The sequence below is a fragment of the Trachinotus anak genome, unplaced genomic scaffold, assembly GCF_046630095.1.
Source record: "Trachinotus anak isolate AG129_WGS33_773 ecotype Australia unplaced genomic scaffold, CSIRO_AGI_Tana_v1 ptg000031l, whole genome shotgun sequence".
NCBI lineage: Eukaryota > Metazoa > Chordata > Actinopteri > Carangiformes > Carangidae > Trachinotus > Trachinotus anak.
The window spans coordinates 5,821,328-5,843,414 of record NW_027273882.1 but is presented as its reverse complement, the minus strand read 5'-3'; the positions used below and the strand labels follow the sequence as shown (position 1 = coordinate 5,843,414).

General features: G+C 40.7%; 1 protein-coding gene across 3 annotated transcripts; it reads right to left on the bottom strand.

Annotated features, from left to right (window-relative positions):
- Window positions 1-2,005: 2,005 nt before the first annotated feature.
- On the bottom strand, window positions 2,006-13,983 carry bub1 (BUB1 mitotic checkpoint serine/threonine kinase). Of its 3 annotated transcripts, none has more exons than XM_071467920.1 (24): window positions 13,770-13,983; window positions 13,556-13,615; window positions 12,560-12,701; window positions 12,247-12,443; window positions 11,671-11,711; window positions 11,496-11,575; window positions 11,352-11,401; window positions 10,097-10,281; window positions 9,840-9,958; window positions 9,187-9,653; window positions 8,953-8,993; window positions 8,747-8,866; window positions 8,008-8,118; window positions 7,731-7,812; window positions 7,415-7,499; window positions 6,916-7,093; window positions 6,722-6,788; window positions 5,177-6,036; window positions 4,444-4,544; window positions 4,128-4,289; window positions 3,855-4,012; window positions 3,546-3,723; window positions 3,250-3,356; window positions 2,006-2,863 (listed from the first exon to the last, which is right to left on the bottom strand). In XM_071467920.1, the coding sequence occupies exons 1-24, from the start codon at window positions 13,790-13,792 to the stop codon at window positions 2,665-2,667; spliced, it is 3,813 nt and encodes a 1,270-aa protein (XP_071324021.1). In that variant the 5' UTR covers window positions 13,793-13,983; the 3' UTR covers window positions 2,006-2,664. The 3 variants fall into 3 exon arrangements, with proteins under 3 accessions (XP_071324021.1, XP_071324022.1, XP_071324023.1); XM_071467921.1 differs by having other exon boundaries at window positions 11,496-11,572; XM_071467922.1 differs by lacking the exon at window positions 8,747-8,866.
- Window positions 13,984-22,087: the final 8,104 nt, after the last annotated feature.

The window sequence follows — 22,087 nt, the reverse complement described above, 5'->3', positions numbered from 1 at the left end:
ACTCCATTATGTATTTCTGATATTTTAGAGATTTTTGTGACTGAGTTCTTCAACATTTTCATGTTGGATTTTTGATGTTTGGATTTTACTTTGTTCATAACTGTTCTCTGCACTTCTCTTATTGTATTTCATGGTATTTAATTAATTAATTTGCACATGAGAAAGTTCTATAGACATAGATTTTACTCACTTACTACTATTATTTATACCATTACTACTAATGCTGCTGCTATAGTATTAGCTCTGGTTTAACTACTGCTACATTTCAAACCTCATTAAAGATACAGTCTCTCGTTAGTAGGGCATCATACACCTTTCCATACACACTTTTTCTGTCCACATACGTTTGGCCAAACTCAAGACTTTTGGTCTTGAGTTTAAAAACATCACCAGCGAGTTGACAGGAAACTTAAACATTGGTTAATGTTTCAGCTCTTTCATCTGTAAATCTTGTTATATTGTTGTGTTTCATTGCTGTTTGACACATCTTCTCTTCATTGCATTGCAGTTTAGATATTTCTGACAGACTCTGAACACAGCATGATGTTTTTTTAAAGGTTGTTGTTTCTGTTTAGGGAGGGGCCACAGGGCAGCCACTGCTGCCTTCAGGTGCCCCCACCTGGGAAGAAATCCAACCAAGCAGCGAGTCAGGCCTGTGGGAGTGGGAGTGAAATTCCTCTCCCACTGCTGCAACCAGCATCCAACACACATCACATTTACATACCTGCTCCACAGAGTCTGGAGGATCTGAACTACATGGAAATACTTCTGTCTCAAAAACAGAGGGAGAGAGTGATGGAAAACAAAACCAATGAAAATTAAAGGAAGTCTGGAAGACAATGTTAATGTCATATAGGAGTTTTTATTGTTTAAGAGGATAATTATGATTAAAAAGTAAAATGTAAAGATGTTTTTGTTTGTTGTTGTAAGGGGTGGTGTTGTGGAGCGGCAGGTCTGAACAGGTTAACCGTGAGACGTTTAGGTGCGGGAGGATGAGTGAGAGAACTGAACACACCCTGACTCTGGATCAGTTTTCAAGCCAACCAATCTCCCTCACACCCTGCGAGTGGCCACAGTAAAAACACACATTACACACATGAAGTGTCTGTTCAACGAGACAAACACAGTTGGCATCAAGACGTTTGTGAGGAGTGTGGAGACCAGTACGCCATGTTCTGTGAATTAATGCAGATTAAAGCCTTTTTGGAGTTGAGCTACTGACTTTTTGTGTATTGCTTTCATCTCAAGACCCGTTAACGTTCATCATTCCCAGTGTGTGATACTCAGATCAAATGGTGGTTTTGAGTGAAACGTCACAACTAATGGATCGATTTCCATGAGATTTGAAATTGTTTGCACATGAATTCCTGGTCGTCTGAGGACGAACTCTGGTCTTTTTAGGTCTAGGTTTAGATCATTTTATTAAGAGTGACCCTGTGTGCAAATTTAGCTTTTAAGCTTTTAAAGTGTTTCAGTTTATGCTGAGTTCCTTTATTTTAAAGTTGTATTTTTAATCCATATTGTTTAAAGTGATTCACACAGAAAACCTCACGTGAAGTCGTCTTATTCCATCACAGAAGAACTGAGGCTGCACCCAACAATTATTTTCATTGATAATTTGTTTACTATCTTTTTGTTCAGTGTTTAAAAGGTCAGAAAATAGCGAAAAACTTCCATCATTATTCCCTGAAGCCCAGTTTTTCCTGTGCTTGGACGAAGTATGAAACCACTATGTATAGTGGGAGTAAACAGGGGCACAGGAGAATGATGCTGATATCAGTGTTTGAAAGTCAAAAACTTTTTTGATCCTAATATTTGGTAATTACAGAGTTGTGACAGATATTTAGTAAGCAGAACATTTTACTGTTGAAGAAGTAAACTTACCAGTTCTGTTTTGGTCAACATGTTTGCTGATGGTAATATTTCCACAATAAGGTAGCACATTTATCAGTGCAACTCTGATTTTAAATCTTTAGAAAGGGAAAAAAGAAAAATGGCAAAATAATCTGTTCAATTTCCTTTTTATGGAAAGAGCAAAAAACATACTAATTCTTCAATACTGAGGAAAAAACGAGCAGAAAACTTCACATTTGTAATTCTGTAGTTTTGGATGCCTCTGCTGGCCACAACCATCAGCAGTGCAGAACTTCACTCAAAAAAATGCCGATTTAAAAAACACAAAATGTTGTAGTTCAAAGTATAAATAACAAAAAAAACAAGAAAATAGTTGAATCAGGTATGAACTCATGTCTGTGCAGACAAGCTTCAATAAATCCTCCAACTACAGAGCAAAACAAGAAGATCATCTACTGAACTTCAACACAAGGTTTATTCTTTTAGGAAAAAAAATCTCACAATTTAGAAGCAGATGAAATGAAATTGTAAAAAGCAACTAAATAATATATATTTTTTTATGTACAAATTCAGTTCAAACTAAAATCAGTTGCTCAAATCCTCCAGTGACATTTTCACCAGACCTTTAAAATTGAACTGATTTCTGTCCGTCAGTTTGAACCAGTTTAAGAAGGAGGGTAATAAGTAGTTGTAGGTGTTTGTCCTGGTTTGTGGAACGAGGGGAAAATCAAACAATAAAAAAAGATGGAAGAAAACCAGGGGAGTGAAACGGTTCAGGCTAAACAAGTGACGGACAGGAGGCTCTCCTCATCATCTCCGAGCTGCCTTGTGGTTCTCCAGCAGCAGGACAACCAGGCGGCTCTTGAGTGTGGACAGTTTCCTGCCGTAGTTCTCCTGCAGGACAGACGTCAGTTTGCAGCGGAGGCTCCGCAGGCTCGGCAGGGCGCCGCAGTCCGGAACGTTCAGCAGCGTGTGGAAGAACTCCAGCCACAAGTCGCTGTGGGGGTTTCTGTGGGACGGAGATAGAGAAGACTTTGTTCCTACTGAAGACGTTAACCCTTAAAAATCACCTCACAAATATATAGATGCAGTTTTTGAAAAGTACATTTTAACAGCAGTTTTCAAACATTAGACTGGAGGAAACGGTGCAAATGTTGGGGACTATTTTCAGCGGCGGATTAGATTTTTAGAATCGTGACCAAGATTAAATGGAACTTTTGTGCTCGCTGGTGGAAAAACTATGTGACTGCATCGCTGTTTCTAATTTATCTCAAACAGATCTTTGTCATTACTTGTTACTCATCTGTTGACATTTACAGAAACACACACGAATCTGCAGAGAGCTAATGCTGGTTAACATACTGGCCAATCACTTATCATGATGGGAGGAGTTACCTTCTAAACACAGCGTTTGACTTCCAGACGCCATCTTCATTGGTGACCTGCATGTACGTCCCAAACAGCATACAGTGCACAGTCCCTGCTATTCCAAAGTAGTCCGTCTGAGAACGCACAGGGAAAGACACAAGACACAGTAAGACCTTTGACATAAAACTGCCTCAAAGTGCGTTAATGAATTTTCTGCCTCCCACATTTCTCTGTTTTTTTTCATCTGAATTTGTTTTTCAGATCATCAGTTTAACACATGTCTCTATAACTGAGTCATGCAACACACTCCTGTGGGTCTTCACCTGATAGTTCCAGGGTTTCCCGCTCAGCATCTCTGTACACTGAAAGCCTGAGGTCAAACACTTGGCGGTGAAAGCAGTGCCTTCTGGGAAAAGCTCCATGTCAATGCTCTGTCCCAGGTCGATGAGGACGAGGCCGTGGTCCACGTTCTCCGCATCGAAACACTTGTTGTCCAGGAACCTGAAACACGGCGACAGTGACGATCACAATGTGTAACCACCTCTGACAAACGTCTAGAGGACATCGTGAAGTATCTGCGACCAAGCTTTTCGCTGTCAGAGGTGAACTTTGTGGTGGTTGATGGTCGTTACCTCTCTCCCAGCAGGAAGTTGTCCGGTTTGATGTCGGCGTGGATGATGTGGACGCTGTGCAGCTGCTCCACCATGTGCAGGATGCAGATGGTGAAGTACATGACGAGCGGCTGAGGCATCACCTTGTCGCTCAGGGTTTTATACATGTTCACTGCGTTCTGAGAGCAGAGTCACAGCGTCAGGGGACGAAGGATAAGATATGAGACCGTGTTTATGTTTATTTGATATTACTGTAACGGGATCCATTCAGGGAACTTCAGGTGATAAACGTACCAGCAGAGTGCCGTAGTTGTGCAGCTCCCCGAGCAGCACGCTTCCGTTGTGGAAGAGGTGAGCTGAGCGGATGTTGCTGTACAGGTGACGGACGTCGGGCTGCAGCCGACCGTCCAGCTGAGTGTTGATGTAGAACTCCCAGGGATTGGCTGGTTTCTGGACCTGCGTTAAACAGGAAGTGTCAGATTTTCAGTTTTCACCCAAACCTTAGTTTTACCCCAGAGCAACAACATTTGTGTTTCACATTTCCACAGGTTTGTGAAGGAAACACTGTGAGACAGAATCACAGAGTTAAGAACAACCGCCACCATCTTACCTTCAAAACCATCCTCTCTGAGGTCATGGGGTCAGTAGCCTGGAACACTGTTGCAAATGCACCTTCACCGAGGATGCAGTCGACTTGTAGGGAAGCCTTTCCTGTTGGAGGCCAAACATCATCAGAGACTTTTATTCACTTCAGCTTAAAGGCTCAGATCCTCTCTTCTGATTGGCTCACTGACAGGTTGTAACTAGAGCTCCAGAGAGAAGCCTGAGAGAGGAGATGTAAAACTACACCGAGATGATTTTTGGTTCTTAAAACCACAAATAAATAAATACACTTCAAATAAAACACTAGAGAAGAGTAAAATATGAGACCTTTAATAAAAGTTGTCAGACTTTGTTGGTTTTGCCCCGTGCTCTGATACTTTGTGAAGTGCATTACCATTAAAGGAAAAGTTTAAATACTTTGTCCTGCCATCACCACGATGTTACCAGGCAACCAGCGCCTGATTCCAGCACATTAAACAACAACTTGTAGTTTTTAGATTTTTGTTTGTGTACATATTAAACAAATGAGATATAACATTAATTAGTGAGACTCATAGGTATATTTATGCTAGCTGTTCCCCTCTGCTTCCAGTCTGTATGTACAGCCAGGATAATAAGTAGATCAACTACTGACCAGACAACAGCCTGGTATCAATCCTCTCATCTACCTCTGATTATAATAATCATGTTACTCAATCAGTGAATCAAATAGAAACGATAACTGCAGCCCTTTTCCTTACCCATGCTGATGGTCATCTTTGGGGTGATGTTGGGTACGTTGCACTGCCAGGTGATGCAGCGGGGGTGAGAGGTGAGAGGCGGGCTGAGCGTCGACAGCAGATCAGAGACCAGCTCGTTATCCCAAGGGTCTGACACCAGCTGGACGGCCCCCGTCCTGGCTGCTCTCAGTGCTGTCACGTTCAGGGACACGTCAGCGCGGGGCGTCAGTCCTCTGTCTGGACTCATCATGGGTTCGTCCACGGTGCTGAACTGCGGCTGCACCGGGCTCATGGGCACATCGGCACAGAGCTGAGGCTGCTCTGGACTCATGGGAACATCCAGGGTTTTGTTGGGAACAGTGTCCACTGTCTTGTGTCGACCGGGACTCAGGAAGGCATCCAGGTCTGGCTCGACTGTAACCTCAGGGCTTCTGATGGCCAGCCAGTCCGGTTTGAGAGCACACTCTGGGCTCATGGGAACATCGTAGGCTGATCTCTGGGCCTGTTCTGGACCCGCAGGTTCGTCCAGAGGATCTTCCAGGATTTTAAAAGGTTCTGTTTTCGGTCTGACTGAACTCTCGGGTTTCTGTGAGATCAGAGAGGCTTGTCTGGGAGGCTGCTCTGGGCTCGTGTACACCTCCCATCCAGGTCCTGTGGTCCTGAGGACGGAGGAGTCCGTGGCACAGAGCGTCTGGTCTCTGAAGGAGAGCACAGCGGGGGGAGGCGGCTGCACCATGGTGATGGAGGAGGCGGTGAGGCAGTGCTGGCCAAGAGCGAGCCCTTCACCGACGATGGTGCCTTGTCTCGCTGAGGAAGGAAGCAGCTGACTGACGGCTGTCTCAGAGAGCTTGTCGTCACATGGACTCTGCTCCATGATGGGGCTGAGGAGAGAGAACATGTCACAGGGTGGACTCAGAGAGGCTCTTCTGAGATAATATTGTACACTTCACATGACCTTTAGATTGTGTAAGGCTTCAACTAAAAATTATTTTCACTGTCACTTAATTGTTTTTGTTCTAAAGTCTTCAAAAAGACCAACTGTCCAAACACAGATATTCAACTTACAATGACATTAAATGGAGAGAAGCAGCAAATCTTCACATCTGAGAGGTTTAAACCAATGAAATATTCAGATTTATGTTTGATAAGATGATTAACCAATCATCAATATTATCGTCTGTTGTTGGATTTGTCGAACAGCCAATCACTTGAAGCTAATCAGTTCAGCAGTAATGTTGTGGACAGTCTACTGACGTAAACGTGAGCAGCATCATGTTTCTGTACACGGTCACCGCCCTCAGCCACGCCCAAGCCCCGCCCACCTGGACCCACCATCCAAATTTGCACTATTTGGTTTCTCTCAGTCTTTACCTGAAATCTGTTATATTTTTATTGGATCATTCAGAAAACAGTCAGCCAATCAGAAGAGAGGCTCAGAGCCCCTTCTGATTGGCTCACCGACCACAAATATATCTTCTTATGGATATCAACACTTCAAATAAAACTCTGGAGAAGTGTCAGGTGGAGAGAAAACCCTGAATACCTGAACAGGCTCTGATTGGTTACCTGAGTTTCTTGGTCTGACGTCTGACAAAAGCATCGTCATCAGCATCACCGGCGTCACAGTTGTTCTCTGGAGGGAGGACAAATGAATCATTCTTGAATAAATCATGTGTTAACAGGATCAGACCATGTGGAGCAGGAAGGCTGAAAATCTGCAGCAGATCGTTGGGTCGGCTGTCGCTGAACACGTCAGGTACCTTGGTCCTGGAAAAAGCTTCCGTTGAAAGGGGTTTTGTGTGTGAACGGCGTGGAGACAAACTGGGCCAGCATGGCGAAGTCCGTGGTGCTGTTGGGACAAGCGGCCAGAGAGTGGAGGGAGTTGTAGCGAGCCCCCCACATGGTGCTCTCATCTGGCATCAGATCTGGAGGAGTGTCCTGATCAGGGAACACAGGCCGGCATCAAAAACACAGCTGACACTGAAAATAACACTTGTCAACCAAACACTGACCCCTGCTGTTACTGAGAAAAAACAAGTTGCTGACATAAAGATAAAAACATTAACATTCAACATTAATACTCTTTTATCCCTGTATTGTATTTTTCTTGGTTGGACAGCAAATGTTCAAAATATTTACGTCTGTCACAACATTGCAAATACAAACTTGGAATTTCTTATTGTGCTCGACATTAAATGCATCTTTACAAAGTGATGTTGGGTTTGCGACCGCTGCAGCATCAGCTGCGACAATACTCACATTAGGTTTGTCTGGCTTAGACACTGGGATTTCAGCCAGAGCTCTGATTGGTTGAGGCTTCTCACCCACAGAGGGAGCAGCAGCACTGAACAAAGACACGGGAACATTATTCACATAAATGTTTATTCTAAGTATTTATTTTATCATAGAGTCACTGAAAAGAATATAAGAAGTCACACTAAATATTTGTATATTACTACAGGAAAATAACTTGAACATTAAGCCTGACAGAATTATAAAATCTTTAGTTTTACAACATATATTCAGGATGTTTATGCTGCGTGTTGCTCTCCGGTGTCTGGAAATCCATATTTACCTGCCGTTTTCTTTGTCGTTGTCGTCCTGGAAGATGGTGAACGGGGCTGCCGGGGGAGGATTTGTGAATGAGGAGGCGCCTCCTTAAAGTCATTGAAAAAAAATTATGTTAATTGGCCGAAAACAGACTAGAACTCAAACAATTTAAGACTGTGAAAAGGTGCTAATATCTATATAAAACCTTTTGGAAAGTGAAAATATTCTTAAAATTTAAATAGGTAAATCAGTGAGTCACACACTGAGGTACACCGATGCAGGCAGGTCAACAGCAGATTTACCATATCTTGGGTATCCGGCATCAAAGTCCTTCTCAGCAGCGTGGGGCACTGACGTGTTGTTGAACGGATCCTCTAAGAGAGTCGGAGCCTGGAACATGTCCATGATCACATCTGGATGATACACAACCAGACTGGATTTTAGTCACTGTCATACAAGTTTAAGAGCAACAGACTTTGGTGCATTAACACCAGGAACTGGACTGATGAGGCACAGTAGACTGTAGGACATCTCTCTGAAGCAGTGTTAGTATTAGGATACATGTGCATTGGAGTGTTTTTATTTATACATTTATAAATGTAAAAATACACAAACAGACGTTTTGTTGAAGTGTGAGTCAAGCGAGAAATACAGAAATAAATAAATCAAATGTAGAAAATAAATAAATGTAGGAATTCAAAATTTAATATATAAATACAGAAATATGATTTTATTACGAAATTTATTTATTTTGCATTTATGTTTATTATTTACTTATTTAAGTATTTAATTTAATATTTTATCATTTATATTATATACTGCATTTGTCCTTCATACCAGAGACTCTTGCTGTTGTTTTGAATCCTAACAGGTGACTAAATTAACAGTGATCAGGAAGAAAATATTTTATATATAAAATATTTTGTGCCATAACACAATCTGTGCATATCTTTTTTATCTTTAACTTCCCCCTGAAATAAAGAAAAACCAAGTATTCAAGGAGTGTAAACCTCTGTTCACCAAAAGCGAAGAGGTGCTCACCCAGTGCTTCCCGTGTGTTGACAGTGGGTGAAGGCAGCACCCTGGATGGTGTGGCCTGAACAAAGCCCAGTGAATTGTTAGGAGTGACGTGAGACAGGTTAACTGTGCCTCCCTGTGACACTGAGGAAAACAACAAAGAGACAGTTTGAAAACATTCACAAGAAGCTGCGATGAGAGGGCTTCTAGTGAACAGCTGCTTCACTCACTGTTGAGTTTCTCCTCCGGCTCTTGGAGCTGACTGACGTCCCTGAGAGAAGAGAAAGAAAATTAAACATTTTCTTTTAAAGTTTTGCTATTTATTGCAGATAGTTTCAGTTTAGTTTTCTGTTTTATTTTACATGGTTTTCAAGTGTCTTTATGCAAACAAAGTCCTGGGTACTCTGAATATCTTTTGTATTTTTACACTTGAAATCATTTGAATACATTTAGAAGCGACTCACTGAGGTGTGGCGCTGTGCTCCTGGGGCTGGCAGCTCTCCCACCTGCTGGGCTGAGCTGCCGCCTCCAGGCAGAAAACATCAGTGTTCACAGCAGAGACGGAGGCGGGGCGGTGGAGCGACAGGTTCATCTGCTTGAAGATCGCAGGCTGCTGAACCGACTGAGGCTGAACCATGGACGTCTGGACGACAGACACTTGGTCTTCCGGTAAATGAACGCTCCTGTCAGCGAGGACAGGGTGATGATGAGATGCCTCTGAGCTCAGAGTGTCTGTGTCAACAGGTCTGATGTGGTTCTGCTGCTGAGGAGGCTCGGGGACGGCGGCGGCCTCTTGGATGAAGGTCGGCTCAGTGTGTAATCTCAAGCCGAGAGAGCGCCTGCTGCTCAGGCGGTTGGAGGGCCGAGGACGTCCAAGAGGCTGCTGGGTGGGGTTAGGGTTCAGGCTGGGGGCCGTTTCTACAACAGGCAGCTGTAACACAGAAAATAACAGCTGGGGTTTCAGTTTGAGTATCTTCTGTGATTTTCTCTCACAACTCTCTAGAGTTCGCTTTTCAAATGTTTGTTTTTGATTACAACGCAATTTCATTTTCCTCCCATGTGGAGGTTGAGTTTGGGTACAACCTGACAGCAGTGACAGCGCTTCATGCAGTCTCACCCTCTGTGACGACGGCTCGCTGGTTAAACCTCCATAGGCCTCCAGACTGTGGTCTAATTTCTCCAACATGGACTCCATGTTGCGGATGCCCTCCTCGTGCTCCCTCAGACACCTCTCCACTTCAAAACAGATTTTATAACAAAGTTAACAACTCACTAAAGACAAGACAGTGTTGCTTCCAGGATTCAGGATCTGTTTTTAAGTCTCAATCATCTCGCAGCACATCATGTTATTTTTCCCTCTGCAGTTGGACTCACTCATCTCTCTGCGCTCCTTTTCCTGCCTCTCCCGGAGCTGACGGAAGTATTTGGCGGCTCGGACCTCCTCAAAGGAGAATTCAGATCCTTCGCAGACCAGTTCGTCCGTCATGTACTCTGACACCATCTGAACGCTGGAGCCTTGACCGGAGGGAATCGCACCTGAGGTCTCAGAGCGGGACACTCTGTGGAGGAGATCATAGATTAGATGAAGATTTAAAATAATAAAATCAAAACAAACCTTGGTTCATATTGGTGACTTTCTACCAATGAATGTGTTTTACTCAACTGCTGCTAACATACACAGTAAAATGTTCCTAACACATGTGGGTTTTTAGACTTCCTTAAGTCCTGCCAAAAAAAGGCCAAGTGTTTGGTCTGGTTTTCCAGAACGGTGAGGGAAGAGGTCCACCTCAAACACAGAGGAAGGATCAGTGTCATCTAGGGCTGAACAATTCATCAAAATATAACCAATAACACAATATGGCCGAGTGCAATATCCTAATCACAGGAGCTGCTTTTTTCTTTTTTTAATAAAGGTAAAATGTGTCACAACATATCTTTATAAAATATAATATAAACGTGCAGTGGTGCTACAGAGATGCCCCAGCCTACAAATCATTCATTCAATCATTTCTGTTTTTTTTTTTTCAGTGGAAATGAAAAAAAAACATTCCTTCTTAAATCATGACTCATATCACAATCTAATTTCTTTTACATACCGTTCATCCCTACTCTCATCACCTTCCTTCAACTCTCAGAGACATTGTAGAGTTTCAATACTTCCAATATGCTTCACTTGCATTTATTTCGTTTTTTTAATTCAGTCATCGTTATGCATTAACGATTATTTTGATAAGTGACTAATTTTCCAGATTAACAGAATAATTGTTTTGTTTGTAAAATCAGAAGATAGTTATCTCCCACAGCCCAAGATGATATCTTGAAATGTCTTGTTTTGTCCGGCCGACAATCTAAATGCAATGATTTTCACGTTTAAATAATGTCTGACAAAGATCAATTAATGGTTGCAGCTGTAGTTACTATAAATGCAACATGGTCACAGACATGACGACTTTTTCTAGGCAGCACTAGTGTGACTGTTAAGGGCAGTTCTTGTTTTGTTATGTTGTGTATTTATCTGTTTCTCTCTTTTTTAAACATCTCCTTTCTAACGCCACCTGCTGGCTGACTGGCAGAGACATGACCTCAACTTACAGGAGACAAACATAAACCAACAGTGGTTTTCACTTACATTATGGTTGTTTTAACTGCAGGTGGTTTGGACAGACAGTCCACAGAGGCCTGCGACAGAGGACAGAGAGTTTCAGTGGGTTTGGAAAGAAAACAAAGACTCACTGAACTATTATTGTGGAAATTCACAAACACTCACACACACCTTGCTCTGAGTGGCAGGCTCTCTGTGGGATGGCATCTGATTGGTTAAATGGGAGTTCTGCAAAGGGTGTCGACCTCCTGCTTTAGAAAAAATAAAAATCAAACAGTTAGAAACTCGCCCACCGTATTAAACAGTTTTTAAAAATAAATAAATAGGCAAGTAAACATTCTCTCACCTGATCCTGGTGGTTGGCTTCTGGTTCTTGTTTGAAACTGCCTGCAGATCAGATTTACTATTTTTAGCAAGTCACTTTAATTTATACTGAACATGTAAAAACAACAGGAGTCCACCCACAGTGCTTCACAATCCCATCAAAGTTACTGCAGATAGGGTAAGATATCATACTAAAGTGTTAAGTCCACACTCAAACAACTATGTAATGTATGTCAGGAGAAAGTTTCAAATAAGACAATAATGTCTGACACTCATATATTTTATATCAGTTTTTCAAATGTAGCTGCACAAAACATTAGTCTAATGAGAATTTGTGCTTAAACCCCCCCCCCCCCCCAAAAAAAAAACCACTCCTCCTCATATTCTGGTACAAAACTCTAATACATTTTTTTAAACAAAAAAAACAAAACTAAAAAAAAAAACACACACAATAAAGTGCAATTGCATTTTTAGCATGAAAAAGATCTGGTCTGTCTGATGTCTGTGCACTCCTGGTGGGGGATATGAAAACAAACCTGGACCATTAAACTGACTCGAGAAGACTACGCTGTGTCCACAGTATCTGGGTCTTTGTTACCTGTACTCGTGGAGAACAGTGTCTGCCGGCTGGGCTTGGTTCTCCATTGCTTTCTGGTACACGGCGTCAGCCTGTTCATTCATGCCCCTCTGCTCAAACTGCTGTGCCCAGGCCACGTAAAGCGCAGCAGTCCTGGTGCCGATGCCCTGACTGAAGATGTGACTGTACAGCGCCACGGGGTCGGAATAATAACTCGCCTGGAAAACAGTAGTTATAATGAAGAAAAACGCACGTGAGGTTTTAGCAGTCTGAATAACAAATGTGCTCTGGTTGTGTAACTCCTGCATGAGTGTCATAGTTTAGACAGACTTACACATTTGATGCAGTAGTTCACATATCTGATGTCATCTGCGTATCGCGCGACATTCAAAAATCTCTGTACAAGAGTGTCGAACACCACTGACATCCCACTGCCACCGTCTGCAGGTAATCTCTGCTCCAGATACTCTACAAACCTACGAGAATATACAAAGAGGCTGCACTCAGTACTCTCTCAGCTGTCAGTCATGCATGTGCTGCTCAAGTGCAACTGCCTGTAGTACTTTTGCACAAAGCAAGTTGGAGCCATAGTGTAACAGAGTATTAATAAAGAAATTCAAGTAACTGGAGAGGAAGCAGTCTGAGGTTGGGCTGCACAATACGCCATGACACGAAGATAATGATACACAAAAAACTCACGTGGTGTAAAAAGATCAACTGTGTTAAGCTTAAACCTTAATATCCTCAATGTTTTGATACAGAGGGTTTGAACCAAGTGAGAGTTAGAGCAATAGCCAGTGAATGTGGGCGTGCTGCTGCTTGACAGCTTTGTTTCCTACAGACAGGAGACAAGTCGCCAGCCCTTATAGAATTAATGGGTAACCACAGCAGGGTTGCTCTAACTATTGATGACTGGGCTGGATATGCTCCAGGCTCCATGTTATGTTTCTGACACTGATGTGCACTGTTTTATAAAACTGTACTTTTTACTCCACTACAACCTATTTACGTACATTTAGAGCTGAAACCACTACCAAAGTGCATGCAAAAATGGATAGATTTCATGTTTTCAGCTGATCAAATGGGATGAGTTGCTACTTTTTCCTGAGAATCATTTAAATAATTACAATTACAAAACTATAGGTTGATGTCACTTTGAGTAAAATAATTCATTTATTATTTGGGCATTTTCCTGATTATACTTGAAATGCAGGACATGTAATTAAGTATTTCCAGCGTGTGGTATTAGTACTTTTACTTGAATAACGTTAGGTTATGGATTTAAAACATTAGCTAGCTAACGCTAACAGTCAACATTAACGCTACTCACTTGTCCCACGGATCCAGAGGGTCGTCTCCTGTGTACGAGCTAAATCTGCTTTCGAAACACCTACGAATGTAAAAGTGTGGACAAATTTAAGGAATGTAGCATCACGTCTGACAGTCTTCTTAACAATCGTGTCTACATTTGTGAAGCCAGGGCGATAGATTGAAGCTAACCGCTAGCTTAACAAGCTAACACCGGGTGAACACTGCTGACTTACTGTAAATACGCGGCGATATCCATGTCGCTTAGAGTTAAGTCCTTTACAAGCAAACAGCAAGTTCTCTCCTGGCTCTATTAATGTAAGTTATTACGTGGTTGGTTAACTTTACAGACACATTTCAGCAGATAAGTTGCATCGCTCGGTTTGTTTGTCTCCTCCGACCTGCTGCTGTTGTTCCTGCTGCGTTTGAATTTTCGCGCTCAGCCAATAGCAACGCCAGCGTTCCACAGCGTGTCGCAAGCCACGCCCCCTGTGTGACGACATATCCGGGTTAGAATAAACACTACACACCATAGACTGTATATAAAAAGCTACACACACACACACACACACACACACACACACACACACACACACACACACACACAGATGGACTAGTTTCAGATTAATCTCGTTTATTCAGAATCATATAAAATATTATCAATTTATGTGAATTTTGTCGTAATTGCTTTGTGAAGACTTGAGTTATTGATTAGTTAGTTAGTCTTATTTAAATAATAAAGCAACTGTAAAATATCAAATACTTGGTCTTGGGGAAAAAAGGGGAGGCGGCTCCAGAGGCTTGACCCCAGGAGGCCCTGTTCCCAGCCATGGAGCTGGACGCCTCTGAGGCATCACACAGGGCTGCTCTCTCCAGGCGGAACATGATCGAGTCCTGATCTCACTGCTCATCCTTCTCACAGAAATGACCTGTTTCATGGGACCACACCACAGCCCGACCCCCAGGGGGCCCTGCGCCCAGGGGGCCCTGCGCCCAGCCATCAGGCTCATTCAGCCTCGTGTGAGGCTGGAGACTTACTCCCCCGACACCTATACAGGCTCAAATTAGGGTCCAAATGATTTTGAGCTTGTAAAGTAATGTTTACAAATAATTCCAACGTTTGTAGTTGTAAATCAAACCTCGTAAACCTGTAAAATGAATCCGCAGGAGAAATGGAAGTTTGTGTATGTGAAAAAAAAAATGTATCCTTTGACAAAGACATTTGTATTTGCTCCAAAGACAGACTCTCTGAATAAAACTACACAAATGGTCAGTGGTGAGGGTTTAACACATAAAAGAAATGCTTTTATAAATGTCTGTGTACAGATAAAAAGCTGAAAACTGTAAAACTCAGCGGGTCACACACAGCAGAGTTTCACAGTTTCCTGCTCTGTATCAGCACAGCTGTTGACAAAACCATTTATTTATTTAGTGTTTTTGTTTCACCTCAACACTGATCATTTGTTCATAGTTTTGAGTCACAAAGTCTTTTTTTTGTAACAAATACAAATGTCTTTGTCAAAAGGAAAAAATAATTTTCCCATGCACAGACTTGACTTTCTCATACAGATTCATTTCACAGGTTTGCAAAGGTTGATTTACAACTACAAATGTTGAAATTATTTGTGAACATCACTTCACAAGTTCAAAATCATTTGGACCCTAATTTGAGCCTATATCGGTATGGGGTGGAGTCAAGAATATGACTTAGCATTTTTGCTGGTTGTGGAGGACGACAAGGTGTGGTACTGGCCCCAGTTGGATTCTGGCATCCCTATGAAAACATACAATGGTAGTGTATTAAATAAAATGACTTTCCATTGCAGGGCAAAGCTGTAGATAAAGTGGTATTTTACACCTTGTAGAGTCTTGGTCAGTAAAGTGATAAATCAAACAGAGTTGTTACTGAGTAGTTCCTCATTAATTAATCATTATATCATCAAATAAGTTCCTTAACAACCAATCAGAGACAGCAAGTTTCCAAACAAGTATATTAACTGTCATCACTAATTTATCAAAAAACCAACATGGATGTGATTACAAAAATGAATACTTGTGTTGAAACTTGCCGTCTCTATTCGTTGTGAAGTAATTCATTGTGATATAATGACAAAGTAATGAGGAGCTACTCTGTAACATCTGTTTGATGCATCACTTTGCTCACTAAAGCTATGCAAGCTGTAAAAAAAAAAAAAGAAAGAAAAAAGTTCCCTTTAGTTTACAACATAGTTCTGTTCTAATGTGTTGTAAATTACCCTCTAAGAACATAATTCTAGTTTTGTCTAATTGATACCAAGTACAGCTTGTTATGTCTTATTAGTGTACAGTGAAAAGTGCAAATAATAATAATAAAAACTAATAATAAATAAATAAATAAATAAAAAGCATTGCACACTATGTGGGAACTTTGAGGACCAAGTTCTACAGTTTTCTCTTTTGCATCTGTACACAGATGTTCACAAAAACTCTGTTGTGAGCTCTAGCTACCATTCAATGTCACCTTTGCTAATTGTGCTAGAACCAGTAAATTCATATTAGTCAATTTCATACTTTTATACTTACAGTGTATGCTCAATGATGTTTCAATGAATGACTGATAAATATTTTATGTTCTTAAGCCCTAAAATATTTGACAGTCAAAAGGAAAGCTGCTTGTAACGTCAGTGTCTCAGTGTGAGAACTTTTATACACAGTTCTCTGCATCTTCACCAGGTTAACAAAAGCACACAGTGTCTTTGTGTAATGTCACCAATAATATCATTTGTTCACAGATTTTAATCCCTCTTTTAAAAAAAAAAAAAAAAATTTAAAAAGTTGTCAAAATGTATGAACTTGAATTTATCATGTAGATTTACTGGGAGTGTAGTCATTATGCCCATGACTTACTATTTCTTGCTGGTTGTGGGGGACCAGGTAAGGTATGGCACTGGCCTGTTGTGGAGTCTGGCATCCCTATGAAAACACATAATAGTAATTGTATCAAATAAAATGACTTTCCACTGTAGGTCAAACAAGGGCATTTTAGCCAGTTCTTCACAATACCATACTGAGAAACATTTATTTTTAATTCAAATTTGTTCAAGCACAGCAAAGGTGACATTTAAAAGTACAGAACAACAGTTTTTAAAGATGTCTGCCTTGGCAAAACAACTTCACACTAAAGTTCTCAGCATAAAAACAAAGAGAGCATCTTAGTCCACCACAGTTGAGAAGTTTTTATTTATGATGTTTTTTTTTTGTGTATTTAATTATTTAACTTCAACTAAAAGTATGATTAGTGTTGTGATTAGCTGTAACAATTTGCAAACTGAAGACAGCCTTGTGCAAGCAGCGTCAAGGCGGCGGAAACATACGAGTTACAGCTTCCGGTCGTGACTTTGACAATAAAATCAGAGCGGAAACACGGTGATGTTATATATTTATCCACTGGCCCACCACTACTTTCACACTGAAGTTAAAACACAGATTGAGCATAACTAGAGTGATATTAATACATTTGTTTGTCTGGGTCCAGAGATTCGGATAAAGCCTGGTCTGACTGGTGTCCCTGTCAAAAAACACTCAACCATGCCCAGTAGGCCCATTATGAGTTTGGGCTTGTGTTCATTTCCCCATGCCAACCCTTTCATTAGATTTAGAGTCAGGTTACATACATAAATTACTATTTTTATTTTATTAACACATTTACACAATGGTACTCATATTGCCATGGACACACAGAGTAAACCAGCAAACATGAAGCGAGAGTCCAGAAAAATATCGGCTGCAAGTGACACAAAATCCATCAACTTCAGCTGCGAGAGAAGGAAAGTTAAAAAGTTAATAAAATGCAGCAAGAATCCATAAACTGCAGTGAAACGTGAAGGTAAAAGACCATCAGCAGCTGAGCATCAAGTTCAAGTTAGTGAAATTCTAATAATAAATATACAGTTTATTCATTTGAAAGTTATTTTGACCAAATAAAAGGTTTGTGTGTCACATATGTAATTCCTGTGCCCAAGGACAAACATGCATCATTATGTCCTAAAGCCAGAAATCGAGAGTGTCCTTAAATCAGGACACTCTGTAGACAACACAAGGGACACTGACTAAGTATCAGTGGTATCATTGGATGTTTCATAAAAATAAATGTCCTAAGTGACAAATAAAACTTATTAACTTTGTATTTTTCTCTCTCTCTAGAGCAGCAGGATCCAGATTTACCACTACCCATCATTACTATTATTACCACTGTTATCTATTATTATTGATAACACCATTACCTATAGTATATACAGCTGTTCCTGGTGTCTCTCTCTCTGTTTCTCTCTCATTCTCTCTCTCTCTCTCTCTCTCTCTCTCCTCCAAACCCCAGCGGTCGAGGCAGACGGCCGCCCACCCTGAGCCCGGTTCTGTTGGAGGTTTCTTCCTGTTAAAGGGGAGTTTTTCCTCCCCCCTGTCACCAAGCACTTGCTCTTTGTGGGAACTGTTTGGGTTTTTCCTCTATAATAAAGTAAGGTCTTGACCTTACCCTGAAAGTGCCTTGAGATGATGTATATTATGATTTGGCACTATATAAATAAAATTTGATTTGATTTAACTGAAATGGTAGAATGGAGGAACTGCATCACTCTTTAATTGAACCCTCCACATAAAGAGCTACTGAGTGTGAATAGTGAACCAATACAGCAGACAAACATACCTTGCAAATGTAGAGTTGCTTGCAAAAATGTTGCTTGCAAAATCTGTTTAAGCTATATTGCCAAAATTACTTTTACCTCACTAACCCCATAACCTACAGTAACTGTGTCACATACTGCCTAACACGTCTAATCCAGATTTTAAATTGTATATTAAGTTTAAGATTTGATGCACTCATTTTGGTGTAAGAAATTACAAATATTTTGCTGCCTCATAACATCGGAGCCCCATGCATTGTTATAGAACATCACACATGTAAAGGTTCTCCCTGTGGTCTCTAACTTTAGGGGGGAGAGTGCTGCATGTTCACAAATATTGACCAAACTGCTCTGGGGCACAGGATTAAGAAAGGGTTGGGTTCTCCTTTAAGAGCACAATCCATGATTATATTATGGTGTGTAGCAGACTAAAATTTAAAAAAGTCTTTATCGAAAATAGTTATAGTTAATCAAATGATCATATAAACTTGAAAATGTTATTTCCCACACGTGTTCTAGGATTACACTGGTCTTGACTTCAAGAATTCAAGATGCAGGAAAGCAGGAGAAACAGTCACTAGGTTCCATTTGAAAGTATTTAATCTTTTACTTGCAGTCAGTCAGGTGTGAGTGGTTACAAGTAAGTGGTTATATTTCTAAAAATGCAAGAAAGCATACATACAGGTCAAATTCTATTATATTATCTAGAATAAAGTAACAAACAATTCTAAATCAAAATCAGTACATCGATACATTCTCACCTTGAATACGTAATAATTTGAGAACAAACCAAGGAGAATAGGTGTACTGCTTCAAAACAAAACAAACATGACTACAATATAATATAATGAAATAAACTACTCACTCAACACACTCAGGAACAAAGGTGAAACAATGGAGGGAACCCGCTCAGCTGAAGGGAAAACGGAGAATGAGCTCCGGACACAGAGCAAAGAAAACTCAAGGCACCTGTGTGAGCTGTGCAGTCAGCTCACCTGTGCAGCTGCTTCTCTTCCACCCAGCAGTCATGTGACTCCACTTCCAACAGGATGGATTATTTAAGTAAACATTTTAAATTAAATGCAGTAATCCAATTTGCATTTTCATTTAAAATGAATGCTCAAACTGAAAAGCTGTTTGACATTTCATCTTCAGAGACCAGCCACAATATTCAAATGCAAACAGCAAACAGCGCCCTCAGTCCATTCATTTACATTCACGTCACTTCCTCGTCACGTGACTCTTTGTGTGCCTGGGGCAGTAGCAGTCTGGATACAACACTGTGTTTTATATCAATACAAGTTGATGAAAATTACCAGACATAAGATTTAAAGAATCTTAAATGTCTCACAATAAGTGATAAGATGCTAAGAAACAGGAGTCTGGTAGTTATTCTGATCCCAGTTCTCAGCAGAGATGCAACCAGCTGTGGGTCTGATTCTCCTCAGCTCAGTCTCCTCCCTCTGTGGCTCCTCCTTGATACCCGACCTAAATGCATTCTTCTTCTCAGTCAGCAGGGCCTTCAGATCTGCATTTTCATGCAGTTCTTGTACTCAAATATTAAATCATGACAACCATATAGTTTGAATAGGTATCTGTGTGTGTGTGTGTGTGCTGTTAAAGCTGAGTGATTTTGCCTCCCAAACCTGGTAACAACTGTTGATGTTCATACCATTTTTTCAAAATATTAAGATGTGTGATTTCTGTGATTACAGGTAACCCACAGACTCAGTCCAAACTAACTGAGCTTCCTTCAAAATTAAGAAAACTATTTTGAGCAAACCTAAAACTCCACCAGGTAAAAAACACTCACCTGCTCTGGACCTGAGAAAAAGCTCTGAAAACAGCAGCTGTGGTCCTCCTGGATTCCAGTGGTGTCCAGTTTTTACAGCAGAAAGGGCATCACAACATCTATTTAACCTCCTCAAAACACCCTGCAGTGTAATCAACTCCTTCACTGTCCATCTGTAGGAATATTATGTACACTTAGACAAGGTTCTCAACTGAGTGAAATGACCTGGCAGCCATGATAAGAGCTGGGCAAATTCTCTTAAGCAGGTTTTCAAAGTCTTAGACTGTGGGCTTCTCATCAGACAAACCTCGGAAAGAAGCACAACCTCCCCCCACCCCAAATGCTGAAGTACTTAAGAAAATGTACTTGGTTACATTCACCCACTAAATCTTGAGGATCATTTTTTTTATTTCAAGATATTCACATACATTACAGTCAGTCTCTGCTTTGTCAGCCATAGTTTTCATTTGTGTTTAGTTCAGGTACAGAAAGGTGAATATGATAGAGCCATGCCAAATTCTCCAACCTGATGGGAGGAACAGAAATAAAATAGGGGAGAGTGCACGTAGTGTAGCAGTTATCAATTATTATAGACCACTTTGCCATTGATCAAGGTCACTGCTGGCCTAACTGTGGTGTGTTACTCAGTCATCAATATACTGAGTAACACGATATACATCATATCATGTATTATAAAAATCCTGCAATAAAGTAATAGATTAAACTGAAGCTACAATCAGCGAAATCAAGATAATGTGATTTCCCTGAAAGGCTCAGATCCAAATAAAAGAGACAGTGAAGTCATATGGTCCTTTATTAATACAACTTCATACTGCCTCGCTCTGCTTAAACCAGCTCAGTAAGATACTGATTTCATATGCCTCATGCACTTAATCCTCCCATGACATTTGATACGTCTTCACCAGATTTTTCAAAAATCCCAAAGCTTCCCACCTTAAGTTATATGACAGTGGGCCAAGGGCGTTAGCAGCTTCCTAAAATACCACACAGAGATTTCTGTCCTCCCGGATGACTGACTGCATCTGGTGCCAAATCATGTTTGTGTGCTCTGAGGAGCCAGAAAAGCAGCGATCAGTAACATCCATCTGGTGCTCCGTCGCTCCAGTTGGTGGGCTATGTGGAGGCACTTTTTCTTGTTATCTCTTCCTCTTTGTTTCTTTACCAAAGTAAACAGGGACTTTTCTTGGCTTTTTGTAGAAACCTCTCCAACTCCTCAGTGAATTCTCGTTTTCTTCAGAGGAGTTCCTGCTGTTCTCAGAGATACCGATTCATTCTTCGCATTTTCATACATGTTATTAAAGCCCCTTTCAAAATGTTAACTATTTTCTTCCCTGCAGTTTCCCAGTAGTATTTATTTCTAAAGCATCTTACTCAGTCCTCCCTGTAGCTGTTTTATTGCAAAGCTCAGATTTACTAAACCTCTAATGCTCAAAAAGAAAGCTCAAAATGCTCAAAAGAACCAACGAAACAGTCAAAAAGTTTTCACTGAGTGAGAAAATAAGACAAATTTATCATTTATGAGCTTTAGTCTAAGCATCTGCCATATTGTTCATTGTACTATATTATATTATATACACAGTATGTTCTAATATATCCAGAAAATAGGGCTGACTGAAATTCACTGAACTGAAAGCAAAAAGAAAACTAACAGAAAGAAATGAAGTAGCAGAGCATACAACTCTATTAAATTATTATACATTGTAATCAGTGACGTATTGTACAAACAGTATGGCTATACTCACCTCTGTCTACTCTTAATAAACCTCAGAGACCTCTGGAGCTCTCCAGAACATTTTAAGTCTGACTCTTCAGTTTTAGAGAAGAAATAAAAGAGGAGAGATTTTTACTTTTATATTTCACTTAAGTGCAAACTTTTAGGTTTAACCTTTTCACTTCATTTATCATTTTTCTGAACCACAGGAGATTCATTCAAACTAGGTCAGTCAAGTTTGAATTTGTACAGATCGTAAGATGAATGTCCTGCCGCTGTTACATACCCAGAAGTGCAACTACAGGACAAACTGTTCAGCCCATTTAAGCCTGTTCAAAGATTAGCATAGATCAGGGCGATAAAAGCCATCCT

Excerpts from the sequence above, each read along its gene's own strand:
- bub1 (XM_071467920.1), bottom strand. The coding sequence starts at position 13,792 with ATGGATATCGCCGCGTATTTACA. Across the intron at positions 12,444-12,559 it reads TGAACTACTGCATCAAATGT|GCGAGTTATTATTCCGACCC; the intron begins GTAAGTCTGTCT and ends ACTGTTTTCCAG. Across the intron at positions 8,994-9,186 it reads GAGCACAGCGCCACACCTCA|GGACGTCAGTCAGCTCCAAG; the intron begins GTGAGTCGCTTC and ends CTCTTCTCTCAG.